Here is an 18,881-nt window from a genome sequence, read left to right on the forward strand (position 1 = left end):
GTTAATAAACTTTTTACAATTTGAAAACAATTAAACAGAACACATAATTAAAAAAAGATATAGGTTTGCTTATCGCCGTTAAACGCAATTTTCAAAACGGGCAATAAACTACAATTACACCCCTGCTTTTTGGTCCTGTCTCTAGGGAGATACCATTGTCGGACATTGTCTAAGTAGTTTTCATACATTAAGCAAGGGGTCCCAAAATATGCTTCTAAATAAAACGCTTGGCATTTGAATCTGTTAGGAGCATCTGTCATTTTAATATTTAATAATATAACCCTCCCCAACAGCGGTACTGCGATTGTGTCGTTTCCGGTTTGCACAAGTCGGTTTAAAATAAAAGGCACCTACCGTCGACCCCCGGAGAGAGCAAATGGTACAGTCATTAATGGATGCTGCATTCATGAGGTAATCAATGTGACAATTTATTTTTAATACAGCGATTTATCGATAATAATTGCGCGATGCGAGTGGCGACTAGAGGGGGCGCAGTTACGGGCATGCTTTAGAATCGCCATGGCAATTCGTTGAATTAAATAATTCATGTTTTTATTTATATTTTTTCTTAAACGTGAGGCGTTTTGTTTACAGCGGGCACCACAAGGCTCGCTGCACGATACTGTTGCGCGACTAAGAGATGCAGTTACCATTGACAGTGTCCTGCCGCCGCTTTCATTACCCTGGTGGTGTTGTGTTTGTAATGCTTTTGTCATGTCATTTTACTCGAAGTTCCTGTAGTATTGCAACACATGCGGGCAAGCAACTCGCCGTGCTGTAGATTCCATTTCCAAGTAATTGCTCAAATTACAGCAGCTCAAATCAAGTTTGCTGAACTGCTCACATGGTGAGAATCCCCAAGAGTTGCTGGGATGGAAATAAGACTCCTGTTGCACAGCATTTTCACCCATTCCAGATTTTGCTACGAGCTTGACTAGCCACAGTGTAGAGGTAACAAGCTCAGGTGCCTCTTATTAAACTCGCAGTAAAAACCAGGAATGGATCAAACTGCAATGCAACGGGAGTCGTGCTTCCATCCCTGAGTTGCTATGGGTATAACAGCCAGCCTCCTAGGATGCGTGTGTGTGTGTGTCCCTTCTGACTCGGCTGGGTTTCTCCCCCTCAGAGCTGCTGCTCTGCTCCAGTGAAGATGAGTGAGCTCATGGACTGCCCCCTGCAGTTCCACGACTTCAAGCCAGTGGACCATGGCAAGGTGTGCCCGCGGTACACGGCCGTGCTGGGCCGCTCCGAGGACGATGGCATCGGCATTGAGGAGCTGGACACCATGCAGCTGGAGCTGGAGACACTGCTGTCCTCCGCAAGCAGGAGGCTCCGAGTGCTGGAGGCAGAGACACAGGTGAGGAGGAGGGAGAGACACTGCTGCCCTCCGCAAGCAGGAGGCTCCGAGTGCTGGAGGCAGAGACACAGGTGAGGAGGAGGGAGAGACACTGCTGTCCTCCTCAAGCAGGAGGCTCCGAGTGCTGGAGGCAGAGACACAGGTGAGGAGGAGGGAGAGACACTGCTGCCCTCCGCAAGCAGGAGGCTCCGAGTGCTGGAGGCAGAGACACAGGTGAGGAGGAGGGAGAGACACTGCTGCCCTCCGCAAGCAGGAGGCTCCGAGTGCTGGAGGCAGAGACACAGGTGAGGAGGAGGGAGAGACAGGGGGGATAGATAGAGGCAAGAAAAGGAAAATACATTTTCAAGCAAGTTCCAGTTCCAGGTGAGGCGCAGAGAGAAGGTGTTTGTCAGACCTTTTAATCATGTACACGTGTTTAGCTGTTCATTATGCACCTGCCTAGCTAGCAGCAGTGTTGATGATGATGATGATGAAGATGGTAGTCTAGCAGCTTGGAGGTGAGAGCTATTCAGAGCCCCCGTGTCTCTGTTTCAGATCCTGACGGACTGGCAGGACAAGAAGGGCGATAAGCGCTTCCTGAAGCTGGGCAAGGACGCGGAGCTGGGCACGCCCACCAAGCACGGCAAGCCCAAGAAGCAGCGGCTGGACGGCAAGGGCAGCCACGGGACAGGGCCCGGCCCCGGCAGGCCCAAATCCAAGAACCTGCAGCCCAAGATCCAGGAGTACGAGTTCACAGAGGAGCCACTCGACGCACCGCGCATCCCCAAGAACGACGCCCCCAACAGGTAAGCCCCTGACACTGCAGCCTGCCTCTCATCTCTTTGCACCACCTCTTCCCTGCTCAGAAAATCATCTCTCCCTCTCCCCCTTTTTCACTGTCCCTTTCTCTTCCCCTCCTTCTCACCCTCTTCCCCTCTCCCTTTCTCTCTCTCTTGTCCCCTCTCTTTGCCTCTCTCCCAGGTTCTGGGCGTCGGTGGAGCCGTACTGCGCTGACATCACCAGCGAGGAGATCCGCGTTCTGGAGGAGCTGCTGAAACCACCCGAGGATGAGGCAGAGTATTACAAGGTGTGGAACAAGACCTTCCATACACCCTCCATCCAGTGCCGTCAGCACCTCTCGCAGTTCCAGGTCTAGCTGGTGTTGCAACACAATGCAAGGAGCTACAGTAACTCTCTCCCCCCTGTTCCAGGTGCCCCTGCTATAGTAACTGTCTCTCCCATGTTTCAGGTGCCTCCGCTGGGGAAGCACTACTCGATGCGCTGGGCTCAGGAGGACCTGCTGGAGGAGCAGAAGGACGGAGCCCGCGCCGCCGCCGACAGGAAGAAAGGCATGCTGGGAGCACTGTCCGAGCTCGACTCCAAGGGTGAGGAGGCATGGGGAGCGCTGGACCCCGAACTCTCAGGCACATTTCTGATTCTCTTGCTTTCCCTAACTCCTTCTCTCCTGTCAGACGTGGACTTCATGCTGAAGAAGTCGGAGTCTCAGCACGAGCAGCCAGAGGACGGCACCCCCTTCGGCCCCCTGACACAGCGCCTCCTGCAGGCCTTAGTGGAGGTGAGCACCCTGCACTCTACACTGTACCACAAACCCTGCATCCTACATCCTACACTGCACCACGAACCCTACACCCAGCCCCGCACTGTATAGTACAGGCATGTGATCTGTGGTCTCACGCTGCCCCCTCTCCTCCACCCCCCCCAGGAGAACATCATCTCCCCCATGGAGGACTCCCCCATCCCCGAGGTGTCTGGGAAGGACTTGGGGGCCGATGGGGCCAGCACCTCCCCCCGCAGCCAGGGCAAGGCATTCAGGTAGGGGCCACACCAGGATGTCTGTGCAGTGAATCATAGTCTTTCTGTGCATTGCATCTCCTGCCTCCTCCTCACTCTCACACACTCTGTGTCTCTGTCTGTCTCTCTCAGCGTGCCCCACACAAAGTCCCTGGAGGCGCGGATCAAGGAGGAGCTGGTCTCTCAGGGGCTGCTGGAGTCGGAAGACCGGCCGGCAGAGGACTCGGAGGATGAGGTGCTGGCTGAGCTGCACAAGAGACAGGCGGAGCTGAAAGCACTGAGCGCACACAACCGGGCCAGGAAACAAGAGCTGCTGAGGTGAGAGGAAGGAGGGGAGGGAGAGAGGGGGTCAGAGGGGAAGGAGTTGAGAGGGGAGGGGAAACTGCTATCTTAACTCTCGCAAGAACTTGACCCAAATTGTGTGGTGTCTCTCTCTCCATCTCGCTGCAGGCTGGGCAAGGAGGAGACGAAGCGTCAGGAGCTGAGGCAGAGGGTGCGCGTCTCCGATAACGAGGTGATGGACGCCTTCCGCAAGATCATGGCGGCGAGACAGAAGAAGCGCACGCCCACCAAGAAGGAGAAGGACCAGGCCTGGAAAGCACTGAAGGAGAGGGAGAGCATCCTGAAACTGCTTGATGGGTAGAGACTCCCTCCCCTACTCCCTACCCACTACCACCTACCATCTACCATTCATAGACTCAACGAGAGAGCATCCTGAAACTGCTCGATGGGTAGAGACTCCCTCCCCTACTCCCTACCCACTACCACCTACCATCTACCATTCATAGACTCAACGAGAGAGCATCCTGAAACTGCTTGATGGGTAGAGACTCCCTCCCCTACTCCCTACCTACTACCACCTACCATCTACCATTCATAGACTCAACGAGAGAGCATCCTGAAACTGCTCGATGGGTAGAGACTCCCTCCCCTACTCCCTACCCACTACCACCTACCATCTACCATTCATAGACTCAACGAGAGAGCATCCTGAAACTGCTCGATGGGTAGAGACTCCCTCCCCTACTCCCTACCCACTACCACCTACCATCTACCATTCATAGACTCAACAAGAGAGCATCCTGAAACTGCTCGATGGGTAGAGACTCCCTCCCCTACTCCCTACCCACTACCACCTACCATCTACCATTCATAGACTCAACGAGAGAGCATCCTGAAACTGCTCGATGGGTAGAGACTCCCTCCCCTACTCCCTACCCACTACCACCTACCATCTACCATTCATAGACTCAACGAGAGAGCATCCTGAAACTGCTCGATGGGTAGAGACTCCCTCCCCTACTCCCTACCTACTACCACCTACCATCTACCATTCATAGACTCAACGAGAGAGCATCCTGAAACTGCTCGATGGGTAGAGACTCCCTCCCCTACTCCCTACCCACTACCACCTACCATCTACCATTCATAGACTCAACAAGAGAGCATCCTGAAACTGCTCGATGGGTAGAGACTCCCTCCCCTACTCCCTACCCACTACCACCTACCATCTACCATTCATAGACTCAACGAGAGAGCATCCTGAAACTGCTCGATGGGTAGAGACTCCCTCCCCTACTCCCTACCCACTACCACCTACCATCTACCATTCATAGACTCAACGAGAGAGCATCCTGAAACTGCTCGATGGGTAGAGACTCCCTCCCCTACTCCCTACCCACTACCACCTACCATCTACCATTCATAGACTCAACAAGAGAGCATCCTCAAACTGCTCAATGGGTAGAGACTCCCTCCCCTACTCCCTACCTACTACCACCGACCATCTACCATTCATAGACTCAACGAGAGAGCATCCTGAAACTGCTCGATGGGTAGAGACTCCCTCCCCTACTCCCTACCTACTACCACCTACCATCTACCATTCATAGACTCAACAAGAGAGCATCCTGAAACTGCTCGATGGGTAGAGACTCCCTCCCCTACTCCCTACCCACTACCACCTACCATCTACCATTCATAGACTCAACGAGAGAGCATCCTGAAACTGCTTCATGAGTAGAGACTCCCTCCCCTACTCCCTACCCACTACCACCTACCATCTACCATTCATAGACTCAACGAGAGAGCATCCTGAAACTGCTCGATGGGTAGAGACTCCCTCCCCTACTCCCTACCCACTACCACCTACCATCTACCATTCATAGACTCAACAAGAGAGCATCCTGAAACTGCTCGATGGGTAGAGACTCCCTCCCCTACTCCCTACCCACTACCACCTACCATCTACCATTCATAGACTCAACAAGAGAGCATCCTAAAACTGCTTGATGGGTAGAGACTCCCTCCCCTACTCCCTACCCACTACCACCTACCATCTACCATTCATAGACTCAACGAGAGAGCATCCTGAAACTGCTCGATGGGTAGAGACTCCCTCCCCTACTCCCTACCCACTACCACCTACCATCTACCATTCATAGACTCAACAAGAGAGCATCCTGAAACTGCTCGATGGGTAGAGACTCCCTCCCCTACTCCCTACCTACTACCACCTACCATTCATAGACTCAACGAGAGAGCATCCTGAAACTGCTCGATGGGTAGAGACTCCCTCCCCTACTCCCTACCCACTACCACCTACCATCTACCATTCATAGACTCAACGAGAGAGCATCCTGAAACTGCTCGATGGGTAGAGACTCCCTCCCCTACTCCCTACCCACTACCACCTACCATCTACCATTCATAGACTCAACGAGAGAGCATCCTGAAACTGCTTCATGAGTAGAGACTCCCTCCCCTACCACCTACCCACTCCCATTCATAGACTCAGCAAGTGGGTGGGTAGAGACCAGCAGAGACACCCTCCCTTACCCCTTACCCTTCATAGGCTCAGATCAGGGTCGGCTGAGGAGAGTCTCTTCTGTGACCGAGTGTGAAATCTGACATTTTGTTTTGTTTTTAAACTGAGAGCCTGAAATTGTCTGAAATTGTAATATTTCATCTGTACCAGCAGCTGTGATTTTAACTGAGATGTTTTTGTAAAACCAGGATTGATTTCCGAAAGACCAGTTAAAAAAAACAAAAAAAAACACACGTCCTGATGCATAGTGTGCGTGTGCGTGTCCGTGCGTGTGTGGTGCGTGCACATCGAGGTGCTGCTGCCTTCACGTTGGTTTTGTTTGGGGGGGTGTGTGTTTGTTGTAGAAGATTGTTTAACTCTTTACAGGAGTGCTAACCACAAGGCTTTCGATTCTGTAACTTCTCCCTTCAGCCTCATTGCTGCTTCCACATGCATGGAGAGGAAGACGTCTGCGTTGTTATTTTGTTTTGTTAACGTGTTTATTTCATAACAGGAAGATCTTTCAAAATGTCAGAAAAAAACTAAATGGCTGCTCCCAGCTCCGGACTAACTTCCTGTGTTGTAGGTCACTTGGTCGGATTGCCGTTTATACTGTTGAAGTGAATTTGACGTAATTTGGTACTTTGCAGAAGGACTTTAATTTTTGCAACATTGTATTTAAAAAAAACAATTCTGATTTCCCCCCCGACTTAAAAAAAAATAAAAACCTGAAACTGATGAGAGAAGCGGGGACCACTGATAATGTTGTGTTGGCTTATGCTAGCCAAGAATTCTTTTTTTTTTTTTTTTTTTTTTAATTCTGGTTTAACACAAGCTCCAAGCATTGGCTACCCATTTATACTAGTTTCCCCACAGTAAATGCATGTGTAATAAAGCCCAGGTAAGCTTTGTAAACCCGGTTAAACTATGGCAAATACAGAACCATGGGAAAACCTCACGCACACAGTGGTACCCTTGGAATCCCATTGAATGAATGATCTGTTATCACATGCAAACTGTCAATAAAGGGTTGAAGAAGACGGCCGTTGTTTAATGCGTGGGATTTTAGTTTTGCGTGTGCTGGAATTGGATCTGTAACTGCAGAAGGAGCATTGTCATTGTTTGGTACAGCTCTTCTGAAATATAGCGATTGTTTTTAAATGTAATGACAGCTGTCTGTCACACACTATATTCCAATGTTTCAAATCGCATTGTTCCTGTTAAAAGAAGAAAATGTGAGTTTAGTTTTTTTTGGTTTAAAATGAACATGCAATAAGGTTGAATCCTGTACACTCTGGAGCTTGAAAACGAGGCCAGTGTACAGAAGATGTGCCTGATCACCTCACATCTGAGCTCAATTGTGATTTGTATTACATGGGAGGAGCTGTGATTTACTTCATGCAAACACTGGACTCTGCTTCACTGTAATATAGGAGCCTTCAGCACTCTTCCTGCAGGTAAAGAGAAACGTAACCACAAGGCTAAACTAAAAATCACAAATCTCCAGAACGACGGAATGTTGAGAGATATTGTTTAGCGTATAAGATTTCAAGCAGTACGATTTTAATACATGTTGTTATGAGGCTCTCCTGATAGAGTCGCCGTCGCAATTAAACAATTCAACACATTTATATATTACCATGCACATGTTTTGAAATGCTTTTATGAAGGGAAACACACTGCGAAGCAAATACGTTTTTCCCATACGGTTGTGTGATTTCCACAAAATGGAATCTGACTCTGTAGCAGAACCGAACACGTGTCTGCAGCCTCTCTCTTCCTTCCTGTACGTGTGCTCCCTCGTCATGTGACAGTAGTCTCTGAGTCACTCGGAGCGACTTCAACGCCGTGATGTTTCAGCTGTTTACATCCGTGGAAACAGAAGCGCGCTAAAGTCGAAGCACAGCTGTCAGAGAGACGGAGTGTATTTTGAATTCAAAGGTAAATTCGCATAATAATTGTACAATAACTTGTAAAAATAGATTGACTGAAATAAGCAGTGTTTTTTTTTTGTTTTTGTTTTTTTTTAAAAAAGGATTTTATCTTGACCGAAATATTTTCTTTATATTGCTGATAAAAACCGTGTTTATAATATTAAATACGGTAAATAATAAAGTGATTAAATAAATAATAATAAACTACAAAGCCTCAAATGATAAAAAAACAAACAAAGATAAAAAAGAAGTTAAACTTACCTAGGTGTGCTGGTTGGTAAAATATACTAAACAGGGCAGGTGCAAGGATTTTTGCCGCCGGAGCCAAACGAAATTTTGCCGCCTTAACTTTTCACTCTTTTTTTAAAAAAATTATTTATATCTATCTATCTATATATATCTCAACGTATAAACAAATTATTGTACACCAGATTATGTTTTATGTTTGTTTTTGTTTTTTTAACATCCTCACAAAATTATATACAACTATATACAATCATCACTGGTTACAAACGGTTGTGACATCTCCTGTCAGCTCTACAATGACAATATTTATGATCAATGGACTCTAGTACCACCATGCCTGAGCTTAGAGTTATAAATAGCAATTGATCCAGGATACGCTGGCTACTTCAAACACATCGTATTTTCATTGTACCTTATTTGTACAGCGAAGTATTACGTTCCTTAACTGCTATAAAACTGGTATCATATAATCGTGCACAGCAAATCCTCGGCTACTTGTTTTTTTCTATCGGCAGATCCTTCACTTAAGAATTAATTTTAAAGAATTACAGAGTCTTTACCGATGTGCTGGGCACCGATGAAGCGATCTCTTTTCCTTGTTGTGTCACGGCAATAATAAGCCCTGCGGAAATCAAATTTCTTTTTCTGCGCCTTTAAGCGGTGTTGCCAATTTAGCGAATTTCTCCCCGAATCTAGTGACTTTAAGGGCTGACTTGGCGAGGTTTGTTATCAAAAGCAACTAGCTACAAATCTAGCGCTTTCCAGGACAGTCATTGGAGATCTTCAGAGATATAAAATCTGTAAAAACTTTTTGATTATACTGTATTGGCAACGTCCTTTTATAAGAATCATTGTCAGGGTTCCCAGTGGAGACCAGCTTTCGCGTGACACCGCACCGGCAGGATCACCCCGATTATGTCCCCCCAGATTTCGGACTACACCGCTGCTCATGATATGGTTCTGTAACATCAGCAATACGTTTTGCAGAACAAGAAACAGTGATCTAAGATGTTGTACATTTTACGAGTAAAGAAATGTGAAGTATAAAATGTGATTATGTAGCGTTCTTGCCGCCCCTGATGCTAACTCGTCTCGGATCGTGTGTCTGCAGCAGAGCTCTGAGCGTGTTTCTGGGATGTGTGGCCGCACGGCGTGCACGCTGGCCCCGGTCGAGGTGAGCAGCGCCTGTTCTTATCGTGACCGGCACGGCAGGATCAGACGCCCAGCCTGGAGGGACGGAGACCAAGACAAGTACAGACCTTCCTACAACAAGAACCCGCAGAGCAACAGCCCTGTGCTGGTCTCTCGCAGGCACTTCAGCAAGGTAGCATTCAGCCCTCGCTCCGCACTGAAAGGGTAACACGCGGGACGGGGATTGTCAGACTTGCACTGTTGTTCAGGTGCCTACAGTGTGTAGATCGTCATGTACAAATGATATGAAGTGAAGCAGACCAGCGGCTCGGCTCTGTGTCCCTGCAGTGTTGGGAGATGGGTTTCATAGTAGCTGCTTATTCAAAGTGTTTCCATGCACACAGTCAATACTGTACACTTCCGGACAGTTAGAGTCTGATCATTTAGGGAGCTAAACAGAGTCTAACACCACCTTGTACATCTTTTCTGTGGCTCTGTGTCTTTCTCTTTGGGTTTCTGTGTGTCTCTCACTCTGTGTGTCTCTGTGTCTCTCACTCTGTGTGTCTCTGTGTTTTTCTCTCTGGGTCTCTCACTCTGTGTCTTTCTCTTTGGGTCTCTGTGTGTCTCTCACTCTCTGTGACTGTGTATTACTCTGTCTCTCTTTGTGTCTTTCTGTGCCTCTGTGTTTCTCTGTGCAGGATGCTGCGAGTGAGGAGCGTGTGATCGCAGCCATGCGCTGGGGCCTCGTCCCGTCCTGGTTCCGGGAGAGCGACCCCTCGAAGATGCAGTACAGCACCAACAACTGCCGCAGCGACGGGATGATGCAGAAAAAGTCCTACAAGGTGAGGAGGCAGCGGGATGTTATTGTCAGTCCACGCTTGTTTTGCAGCGCTGCTGAACCCTTGCGTTTAAATATTATTTTATCTATTATTATAATATTATTCTGTCTGTCTGTCTGCCCAGGACCCTCTGTTAAGGGGGAAGCGCTGTGTGATCCTAGCCGACGGCTTCTATGAGTGGAAGAGGCAGGACAAGGAGAAGCAGCCCTACTTCATCTACTTCCCCCAGGCCAAGAGGGACGAGGAGGAGCTGCTGGTAAGCCGTCCGACGAATGACAAAAACAAAAAGCTACAGCCAGTAGAATGGTTAAATTATAGCTAGAGATGAAGACCTGTAGATGTTAAGAGCGCAGGGGGTAGAATGCACTGACTGGTCATGAAAGCGACGTCCCCAGTGTGTGTGCTTCCTCTCTGCCCCCTGTCCCTGCAGGGTGTGGAGGGAGAGGACTCTGAGGAGTGGAGGGGCTGGAGGCTGCTCACAATGGCCGGCCTGTTTGATTGCTGGACCCCCCCAGGGGGAGGGGAGCCCCTGTACACCTACACCATCATCACTGTGGAGGCCTCCAGGGCAATGGACTGGGTGCACGACAGGTGAGCAGGGATTCAAGTAAAAACTCAACATCATCAGGGTTTGTACTAATAATAGATTTGAAGATTTCCTACTGTATAGGAGATCAACTGTAATATAAAATCACAAGCTTTCAAAGACCTTAAAAGTCACCACTTCAGCTGGTGTAAGTGGAAATTATAACTGGCCCAGCAGTCAAAGTGAGCAGGGTTAGCTGTATAGTCCAGTCACAGTGAGCAGGGTTAGCTGTATAGTCCAGTCACAGTGAGCAGGGTTAGCTGTTCTCTCGTCCCGTTTGCAGAATGCCTGCTATCCTGGATGGGGAGGAGGCAGTCAGACAGTGGCTGGATTTCGGAGCGGTCAAATCCCTTGAGGCGATCAAGCTCATTCACCCCATTGAAGCCCTCTGCCTTCACCCGGTCTCCAGCATCGTCAACAACTGCAGAAACAACACCCCAGAGTGCATCCAGCCCATTGAACTGGGGGTGAGGAAGGTAAGCCATCTCCTGCACTCTCCCGTTGAACTGGGGGTGAGGAAGCTACATCACCTCATCATCTCTACATCATTTAACATGTTTGCACTATGCTTTGTCTACATGTACAGTGTTTAACATGTTTGCACTATGCTTTGTCTACATGTACAATGTTTCTTTCAGGTGAGAAATGTCTTTAAGCAAAGAGGAACAAATTCATATCATTTTATTTATGTATTTTGAACAGTCACAATATGTCTAATGTAGTGTACCTGCTTGCAAATATTTGTATTAGTTTGGAACCACTAGAGAGTGATTGTCGCTCACAACAGTAATTCCATGCATCTTAACCTTTTTCTGCACTTGCAATGGCTACATCGGTCTGAAACGTGCAGATTTGAATGAAACACACGCGACAGCACATTTTCATTTTGTTCCCCACAGGAAGCAAAGCCGTCCGCCAGCAGTAAAATGATGCTGAACTGGTTGAAAACGGAGTCTCCCAAGAAGGAAGGAGGCGCCCCAGAGTCTCCGGAGCGTCCACCTAAGAAGCAGCAGGAAGGGGTAGCGAAGAGGGGCAGCGAGGGGCTGATGCAAGCCTGGCTCAGGAAAGCAGAGAGCTGTGAGCCTGCAAAGAAACCACGAACACACTGACACAGTGCTTGAGCTGTGTGAGCCAGCGCTGGGACCCTGTCTCGGTGTGCTAGAGGACTGTTCTGTCAAAGAGATCTTGGCATCTCAGTGATTAAAGGTTGCACTATCCAGTAACCAGAGCAGTAAATACATGGTATACTTTTATTTCTACTGAATCTGTTAATTACATCGTTAAATGCGTAACTTGTGTTTATGTAAATCGATACATGGTGTATATTTCACGCATCTACTGTTTGTCAAGACCAGGCTGACTGTAACCTGTTTAAATTTCATTGACAAGGTAGGTCTCATGAAGTCCGTTTCACTTTGTACTCCTTGTCAAAGTGTTGTCAGTTATGACCACTCAATAAAACTGAGCATAAGTTACACTCCTAGTTTGTCTTCCTTGGTCAGTACTTGTAGAACTCTGTTTTAGTTAATAGAAGACGCAGGAGTGGAAATCAGACTCCTATTGCATAGCACTTTCACCCAGTCCATGCTTTAAGAAGTTTGTTAAGAGCATTGGTGAGCACATCTTTAAGGGTTATCAGTTTTACTCCTGGATCAAACCGCAGTTAAACTCCAGAGCTCTCGTAGTGTTGTAAGGCAGCACTGGTTCAGTGGTCCCGCCCCAGAACGATTGCATCATGCAGAACGGAGAGACTCTGGAATGGAGAACAGTGATGACCCTGAATGGCCATTGAAAGCCAGCCAATGGCACTTGCGGTGGGAACATGTTTTATTGCCAAGTGTTGGTGAGATTTACATAACACTCCTGAGCTCTGAGGCAGGCAGACAGCCAGGCAGACAACCAGGCACCATGAGAGCTTCACCTGGCAGTCCAGTCATTGGGGAAAAGAGGAGAGGAGAGGGAGGGGGAGACTGAAAGACTGCAGAGCGTGTTATATATATACATATATATATGTAGGTGTAACGGGCAGTGTTGTGGGTGTACTGCCGTTGGGGATTCTGTCCACTGTTGGTAAGATGAGGTGAGGTTATAACCTCCAATGCAGTCAAGCCTGGCAAGGGACCTATTCCTGAATCATCTTTAAATTTGTGCAATTTTTGGTTTTGGATGCAAATGACTGATTTGCCACCCAAGCCCCTGCTAGCAGCTCTGTGTCAGTCTGCTGGCCTGGTGGCTGAAGCACACTTCAACAGGGCGATGCAGCTTGTATATATTACTCCATTTTTTAATAGTGATGTGGCAGGTTTGCACAAAAGTATGTGCAACATATTGTAGGTATTTACAAAAAAAGGAAAAATGAACAGCTGTATTACAGTAAAGAATGTTAATTACGTTTGCATAAAACACGTTAAATAAAAAGAGAGAGAGGATTCAGAAACAGTGCACACACACCTCTGTATCCCAGGAGAATCGGGATCCAGCAGGATACTCATCAATCACTAGAAATGCTCAAAGAAGAAAAGTTATTGATAAACTGGAAACTCACTAGTTTAATAATTAGCCTCAACATTTCGGCTTCCGTTCTTCAGATAGAATGGCAGCTGAGTAGACTGATGCGTTCTCAATACAATATAAATAATATTATTGTATACCTTAAATAATGCTCTTCTTCATCCGCGTCGTTTCTGTAAATGTTTCCAGCTGCTTTAGAGAAGCTGTGAAATGGAGAAACCTCATTTTCTTTTTCTACATATGCAAATGATTTGCGTGCGCGTCAGAAAAAATATCTATGAATATGCAAATGAAGTATCTGGAGTCTCACCAATCAGAGAGCGAGGGTTTGGAGACTCGTCCAATCCCTGCAGAGCAAGCCGCCGCGCCAGACAGTCCTGTGCCGAGTTTATTTCCTAAGCGCTGACGCAGCCGAGCAGCTGTTGTCCCTGCGGATTCAGAATCTCTGCGGAGAATCGCAAAGCGTGGACTGGATACGGTTTATAATTTCACTGCGAGCGAGTGGAAGAAAACTTTGTCACAGCATAAAAGTGCACCTTCAAAAGCAGGAGGTGAGTCTGTACCTTCGTTTAGGCCGTGTCAAAACCAGAAATGACTTGTTATATTTTTTTATAACGTGTTATTCCTTCATAAGCTACTCTCTCTCTCTCTCTCTCTCTCTCTCTCTCTCTCTCTCTCCATATATATGCAATATACGTTGAAACGCGTGTTTTTCTTCTTTTTAAGGCATTTAAAAAAAACAAGAGGGGACTGATTGTAGGATTTTTTTTTATGTCTTCGTTTTTTTAAATAAAAGCTCACAAACAATGTCTGGAAGAGGTAAAGCTGGAGGTAAAGCGAGGGCCAAAGCCAAGTCTCGTTCCTCCAGGGCAGGACTGCAGTTTCCCGTGGGTCGAGTGCATCGCTTGCTGAGGAAAGGCAATTACGCGGAGAGGGTGGGGGCCGGCGCGCCCGTCTATCTGGCCGCGGTTCTGGAGTACCTGTCGGCTGAAATCCTGGAGCTGGCCGGGAACGCCGCCCGGGACAACAAGAAAACCAGAATCATCCCGCGTCACCTGCAGCTGGCCATCAGAAACGACGAGGAGCTCAACAAGCTGCTAGGAGGTGTGACCATCGCGCAGGGGGGAGTCCTGCCCAATATACAAGCCGTCCTGCTTCCCAAGAAAACACACACCTCCAAGAAATAATCCCGGACCCAACCACCAGCAGCCCCAGCCCAGACACTTCCACTGCAGCTATTACTGCTGCTAGGAGAAATACCATCTTACTAAATAATTAACAAGGCAAAGTTATCAAAAGAAGGAAAATGTGTGCTTTTTCAGCACTTCAGTTTTAGATTTTATTTGCAACACACACACTATGCGCTTTGCTTTTATGTTGTATTTTGAATTATTATTATGGCAATATATATTTTATTTAAAAACATGGCAAATGCATAACCAGGGCAACACTGCAAACACCGTTCTAAGAGACGGGATCTGCAGAGTCATACAATTGTATTTCATTCTCAGTGTTTAGACAAAAAAAGTACCTTAAGCAAAAAGCTATCTGGTTTGAAGTCCAGTTAGCTTATTGTTTTCTTTCTGCTGCTTATTAAAATGTGTTGGAAATGACAATGCATACAAAAGAATTGAACAGACAGGACCAGGAGCTAGACAAACCGCCTCGCGGGCCTCGCTTCAGAAATCTGTTTCTGTTGCAGGAGGTGACATCCAGTCTTCTGAGTTGGGCTTTGGTTTACAGAAATGTTACAGCGTGTGAAATGTACTGTATGTACTGTGATCGGGTTTGATGAGACACTGGAGATGCTGCCCAAAATAATGACACACGGCTTCAAAATAAAACCAAACCCGAGTCTGCAGAAATCCATGTCAGAGTCATCAAGAGTTTGCGTGAATTCAATATACAGCTTGCTTTGCATGTTTGGAGACGGATAGACCTTCAGACTCTGTGACCGCAAAACTGACCGGGTCTCTTAAGGGTCTTCACTGCTGGGTTGTCCACGTAGACAGCCTCTACAAAGAGTCTGTGAAATGGTCTGGTTCATATTTAATATGTGGCTGCATTCACAGAGCATTTACCACCGTGCTAAATGTGCACTTTCTGTTGTGTGAAGTGAAACTCAAACTGCTATGGAGGCCCCATTCTGAAGGATTCAAATAATTGTACCATTTTTAACTAGCAGGAAAGAACTCCGAACCAGAGCAATAAGAATTGCACCTTCCTGCAGCTTTGCTGATTCTTGCTAACCTGGCCTACGTTAATGAGTTGGGTTTGTAAAACACTTCACTGCATGGATGCTTTACTCAGGATGGAAAGTATCATTCAAGTTGATTAAAGACTTCATTCAGGCTAGAGATTTATATTTCCCTAAACTTTCCCCTGACCGAGAATTGTGAGGCTACTGGCAACACCTGTAGTGCACACAGCAACCGCCTGGAGTGTCCCCCAAATTACCAGAACGTTTCCTTGCTTTCATCCCTTAATATCGAAAAACAAACCTCTAATTATATCCTTGGTAATGCACTGATTACACATTCAACTCAGCCAAAAAAAAACATGAAAATGTTGATCAAAAGTGATTCCTGAAAATGCACTTTTGGATTGCATAAAACTAGGATAAAAAAAAATGTTTTGTGATTTCTTTGGAATGTAGTTTCATAAAAACCCTTTCTTTATTCCTGGCCAATTTGCAGTTTGCACAATTCTGTAAGAACATTTTACTAATGCCCTTTATCAACATTAAAGCTGTTTAATTTTTTTAACTGTATTTACTCCTCAGTAAATGTGAATTGTACAGTGCACGGCGTGTAAGAAATCATTGTACAACAACAAGGGCGTAGGTTTGGTTTGAACATTGGTGGGGACACAATTTTTTAGGGGGGTGGAGTCGCGGTCGCTAGGGGGGTTCAGGGGCGTGCCCCCCGGGAAGACATTTTTTAGGAGACAGCTGTTAAATGGTCACTTCTGGTGGCTTGAAATGAATGAATCAAGGATAATCTGATTGACATGAAGTTGGCTGGTATACACTTAAAACACTGATAAAGTGGCCCTCCTGGAAGCTGGTTTGACATCCCTGCTATAGAATTATTAATAACCTGAATTACAACCTATCCCAGCCTTACTGTAAGCTACCAATACCCCTGCCACTACAAGCATGAGCACATGCACGCTCACATGCTCTGCCTACCTCTCCTGTGTCTGTGCTGCTGCTCGTACCTGGGTGCACTGCTTCATTCACCTGATAAAATAATAAACTGATGCATGCCATATAGAGAGAAAATATATGGCTTACTATATTACTATACAGCATTAGCCTACTATCATATCACAATGTGCCTCAAACAATAATATATCTCAAAACTGAGTCTAACACTTTCACTGTTATAATCACTAAGCCATTACAGACCTCACCTGCGACCCTGTTGCTCCACCTGCCTCTGTACTGCTTTTACCAGGTTGCACTGCTTCACTCGCCTGATAAAATGATAAATTGATGCATGCTGTTTAGAGAGAAAGTATGACTCTGCTAACTTCATTAGTAAATTATTTTTTCATTTGCTATGAGAATCATTATCAATTGTGTTTATTACTTTAACTACATCTTCCTACTTACACTTTGACTTTTTGTAAAAAAAAATCCTTATGTCCATCTTTATTTTTTTGGCTGCCATTATGCTTTAGTCACCTAAAGCCAAATTGAAGTGATTAGCTAACGTTAGTTGGTTGACGATATCAAAACATGCTCAGCACTCACTCTCTCTCTCTCTCTCTCTCTCTCTCTCTCCTCTCTCTCTCTCTCTCTCTCTCTCTCTCCTCTCTCTCTCTCTCTCTCCTCTCTCCTCTCTCTCTCTCTCTCTCTCTCTCTCTCTCTCTCTCTCTCTCTCTCTCTCTCTCTCTCTCTCTCTCTCTCTCTCTCTCTCTCTCTCTCTCACACACACACATAATGATTTAGCTGTGAAACAAGCTAGCTAGCCACCAAGGACGTGGGGTTAGCAGCTAGCAATGGGTCGCTAACGTAATAAACCTACTTACCTACCCATTAGGTAGGTAGGTAGGTTTATTCTCTCAAACTGTGTTGCTGACGAGCTGACAATACCTTCAGCCGCGGTACCTGGCTTTCATTCAGTCAGTGGCTCACACTCCTATCAGACTGACCGGCAAGCGGCAGCTTCAGATGAGCGTCTTTCCAGAGTCCAGCCTAAGCCAGCGGGTCTCAACCATTTTTACTCACGCCCACTGAAATTTATTTTTATATCCCACCCCCCCGTTTAATTTGACTTTTTAATATATATATTTTTTTATGACTACCTATATAATATAGAGCGTTTATTTAGCCGCCTGGATAGTCACACTGTCCATTCAATCAAATATATGTTCGTGTTCGCTTTTTACACACACGATACAAAAATATCAAGCAAGGAGTAAGTTAGTTACAAAGGGAGGAAGGAGGAGGATTGAAATAATGTGACAACGCATTAACCAACAAACACAAAATAAATATCAAATTTAACTGATTACATTTGTTCTTATTTTTTAAAATAAATGTGAAAAATGTGGCACAATATACACCGTTTAAGATTGACTAGAATGTTCCTTATTTTAAACCCGGAGAATCACCTTTAACTCCCGAGTCCTTGTTCACTTTCGCGCCTCAATGAAAACAGAACACTCTGCTTGGTCCCTGACGTCACCCGCGCACTGAGTCCGTGTTACAGTGATGCATTATGGAACTTGTAGTTTTCTTGTCTGCTGATTACACCCCAAAACCCCACCAAACACCTACAAATCCCAGGGTGATATTCTTTTTAAAGCTATCTCTTTTTCTCTCTTTAATAACTCGCTGCACTCAAAGGGCGAAATCGGGAGTATCGTTTGGCACGTCACTGTTGTTATTACTAGTACGTTATTATTCAAACGTTCACCGCCCGGTTGAGAACCTAGTGCCTAAGCCAATCAAATTAGCGTTTTTTTTGTTTTTTTTTCTTGGAGGAGGGAGGAGCAACGAGGGGATCTTGAGAGAGTTAACCCTTTGTGGAGCGGATAAAATAACATGACAAAAGACGTTTCAGATTTATCAAAATTATTGGTAGGGACAATGCAACGGTCCCTTGACATTGGTAGGGACATGTACCTACCGTCCCTAGCTAAATCTACGCCGGTGTACAACAATAAACAGGAGAAGCAGACTGGACTATACAGAATAAACAGGAGAGAAGCAGCCTGGACTATACAGAATAAACAGGAGAGAAGCAGACTGGACTATACAGAATAAACAGGAGAGAAGCAGCCTGGACTATACAGAATAAACAGGAGAGAAGCAGCCTGCACTGCTGAATAAACAGGAGAGAAGCAGACTGGACTATACAGAATAAACAGGAGAGAAGCAGCCTGGACTATACAGAATAAACAGGAGAGAAGCAGACTGGACTATACAGAATAAACAGGAGAGAAGCAGCCTGGACTATACAGAATAAACAGGAGAGAAGCAGACTGGACTATACAGAATAAACAGGAGAGAAGCAGACTGCACTGCTGAATAAACAGGAGAGAAGCAGACTGCACTGTAGATTTACATTCGGAGGACAACCTTATTGGCTATGACCTAATGTTTGGCTGCATGTGATAGGTAGGCGTGGATGCAACCTAAAACAAATGTAGCCAATGAGAGGAGCAGAAA

At 46.3% G+C, this 18,881-nt stretch overlaps 3 protein-coding genes across 6 annotated transcripts; all 3 read left to right on the plus strand.

The window, feature by feature from the left end:
- The first annotated feature begins 106 nt into the window (after window positions 1–106).
- LOC117964027 (transcriptional adapter 3) lies at window positions 107–6,681 on the plus strand. Its single transcript, XM_034906221.2, has 9 exons — window positions 107–411; window positions 1,127–1,357; window positions 1,892–2,142; window positions 2,318–2,423; window positions 2,586–2,721; window positions 2,809–2,912; window positions 3,060–3,169; window positions 3,281–3,466; window positions 3,599–6,681. The coding sequence occupies exons 2-9, from the start codon at window positions 1,151–1,153 to the stop codon at window positions 3,789–3,791; spliced, it is 1,293 nt and encodes a 430-aa protein (XP_034762112.1). The 5' UTR covers window positions 107–411; window positions 1,127–1,150; the 3' UTR covers window positions 3,792–6,681.
- Window positions 6,682–7,137: 456 nt separating this feature from the next.
- LOC117962422 (abasic site processing protein HMCES-like) lies at window positions 7,138–12,167 on the plus strand. 3 transcript variants are annotated; one of them, XM_034906295.2, is made up of 7 exons: window positions 7,138–7,411; window positions 9,246–9,458; window positions 9,964–10,107; window positions 10,229–10,360; window positions 10,535–10,695; window positions 10,974–11,166; window positions 11,590–12,167. In XM_034906295.2, the coding sequence occupies exons 2-7, from the start codon at window positions 9,270–9,272 to the stop codon at window positions 11,797–11,799; spliced, it is 1,029 nt and encodes a 342-aa protein (XP_034762186.1). In that variant the 5' UTR covers window positions 7,138–7,411; window positions 9,246–9,269; the 3' UTR covers window positions 11,800–12,167. The 3 variants fall into 3 exon arrangements, with proteins under 3 accessions (XP_034762186.1, XP_034762185.1, XP_034762184.1); XM_034906294.2 differs by lacking the exon at window positions 7,138–7,411 and adding an exon at window positions 7,437–7,895 and having other exon boundaries at window positions 9,249–9,458; XM_034906293.2 differs by lacking the exon at window positions 7,138–7,411 and adding an exon at window positions 7,439–7,895.
- Window positions 12,168–13,570: 1,403 nt separating this feature from the next.
- On the plus strand, window positions 13,571–15,966 carry LOC117964041 (histone H2A type 2-B-like). Of its 2 annotated transcripts, none has more exons than XM_059000244.1 (2): window positions 13,571–13,752; window positions 13,928–15,966. In XM_059000244.1, exon 2 carries the CDS (start codon window positions 14,008–14,010, stop codon window positions 14,386–14,388), a length of 381 nt encoding a protein of 126 aa, XP_058856227.1. In that variant the 5' UTR covers window positions 13,571–13,752; window positions 13,928–14,007; the 3' UTR covers window positions 14,389–15,966. The 2 variants fall into 2 exon arrangements, with proteins under 2 accessions (XP_058856227.1, XP_058856228.1); XM_059000245.1 differs by having other exon boundaries at window positions 13,998–15,966.
- The last annotated feature ends 2,915 nt before the right edge of the window (window positions 15,967–18,881 follow it).

This window comes from Acipenser ruthenus, chromosome 25, assembly GCF_902713425.1.
Source record: "Acipenser ruthenus chromosome 25, fAciRut3.2 maternal haplotype, whole genome shotgun sequence".
Classification (NCBI taxonomy): domain Eukaryota; kingdom Metazoa; phylum Chordata; class Actinopteri; order Acipenseriformes; family Acipenseridae; genus Acipenser; species Acipenser ruthenus.

Coding starts and splice junctions, on each gene's coding strand:
- LOC117964027 (XM_034906221.2), top strand. CDS start 1,151: ATGAGTGAGCTCATGGACTGCCCCCTGCAGTTCCACGACTTCAAGCCA. Junction 1,358..1,891: donor TGCTGGAGGCAGAGACACAG/GTGAGGAGGAGG, acceptor TCTCTGTTTCAG/ATCCTGACGGACTGGCAGGA. Junction 3,467..3,598: donor AGGAAACAAGAGCTGCTGAG/GTGAGAGGAAGG, acceptor ATCTCGCTGCAG/GCTGGGCAAGGAGGAGACGA.
- LOC117962422 (XM_034906295.2), top strand. CDS start 9,270: ATGTGTGGCCGCACGGCGTGCACGCTGGCCCCGGTCGAGGTGAGCAGC. Junction 10,108..10,228: donor TGCAGAAAAAGTCCTACAAG/GTGAGGAGGCAG, acceptor CTGTCTGCCCAG/GACCCTCTGTTAAGGGGGAA. Junction 11,167..11,589: donor TTGAACTGGGGGTGAGGAAG/GTAAGCCATCTC, acceptor TGTTCCCCACAG/GAAGCAAAGCCGTCCGCCAG.
- LOC117964041 (XM_059000244.1), top strand. CDS start 14,008: ATGTCTGGAAGAGGTAAAGCTGGAGGTAAAGCGAGGGCCAAAGCCAAG.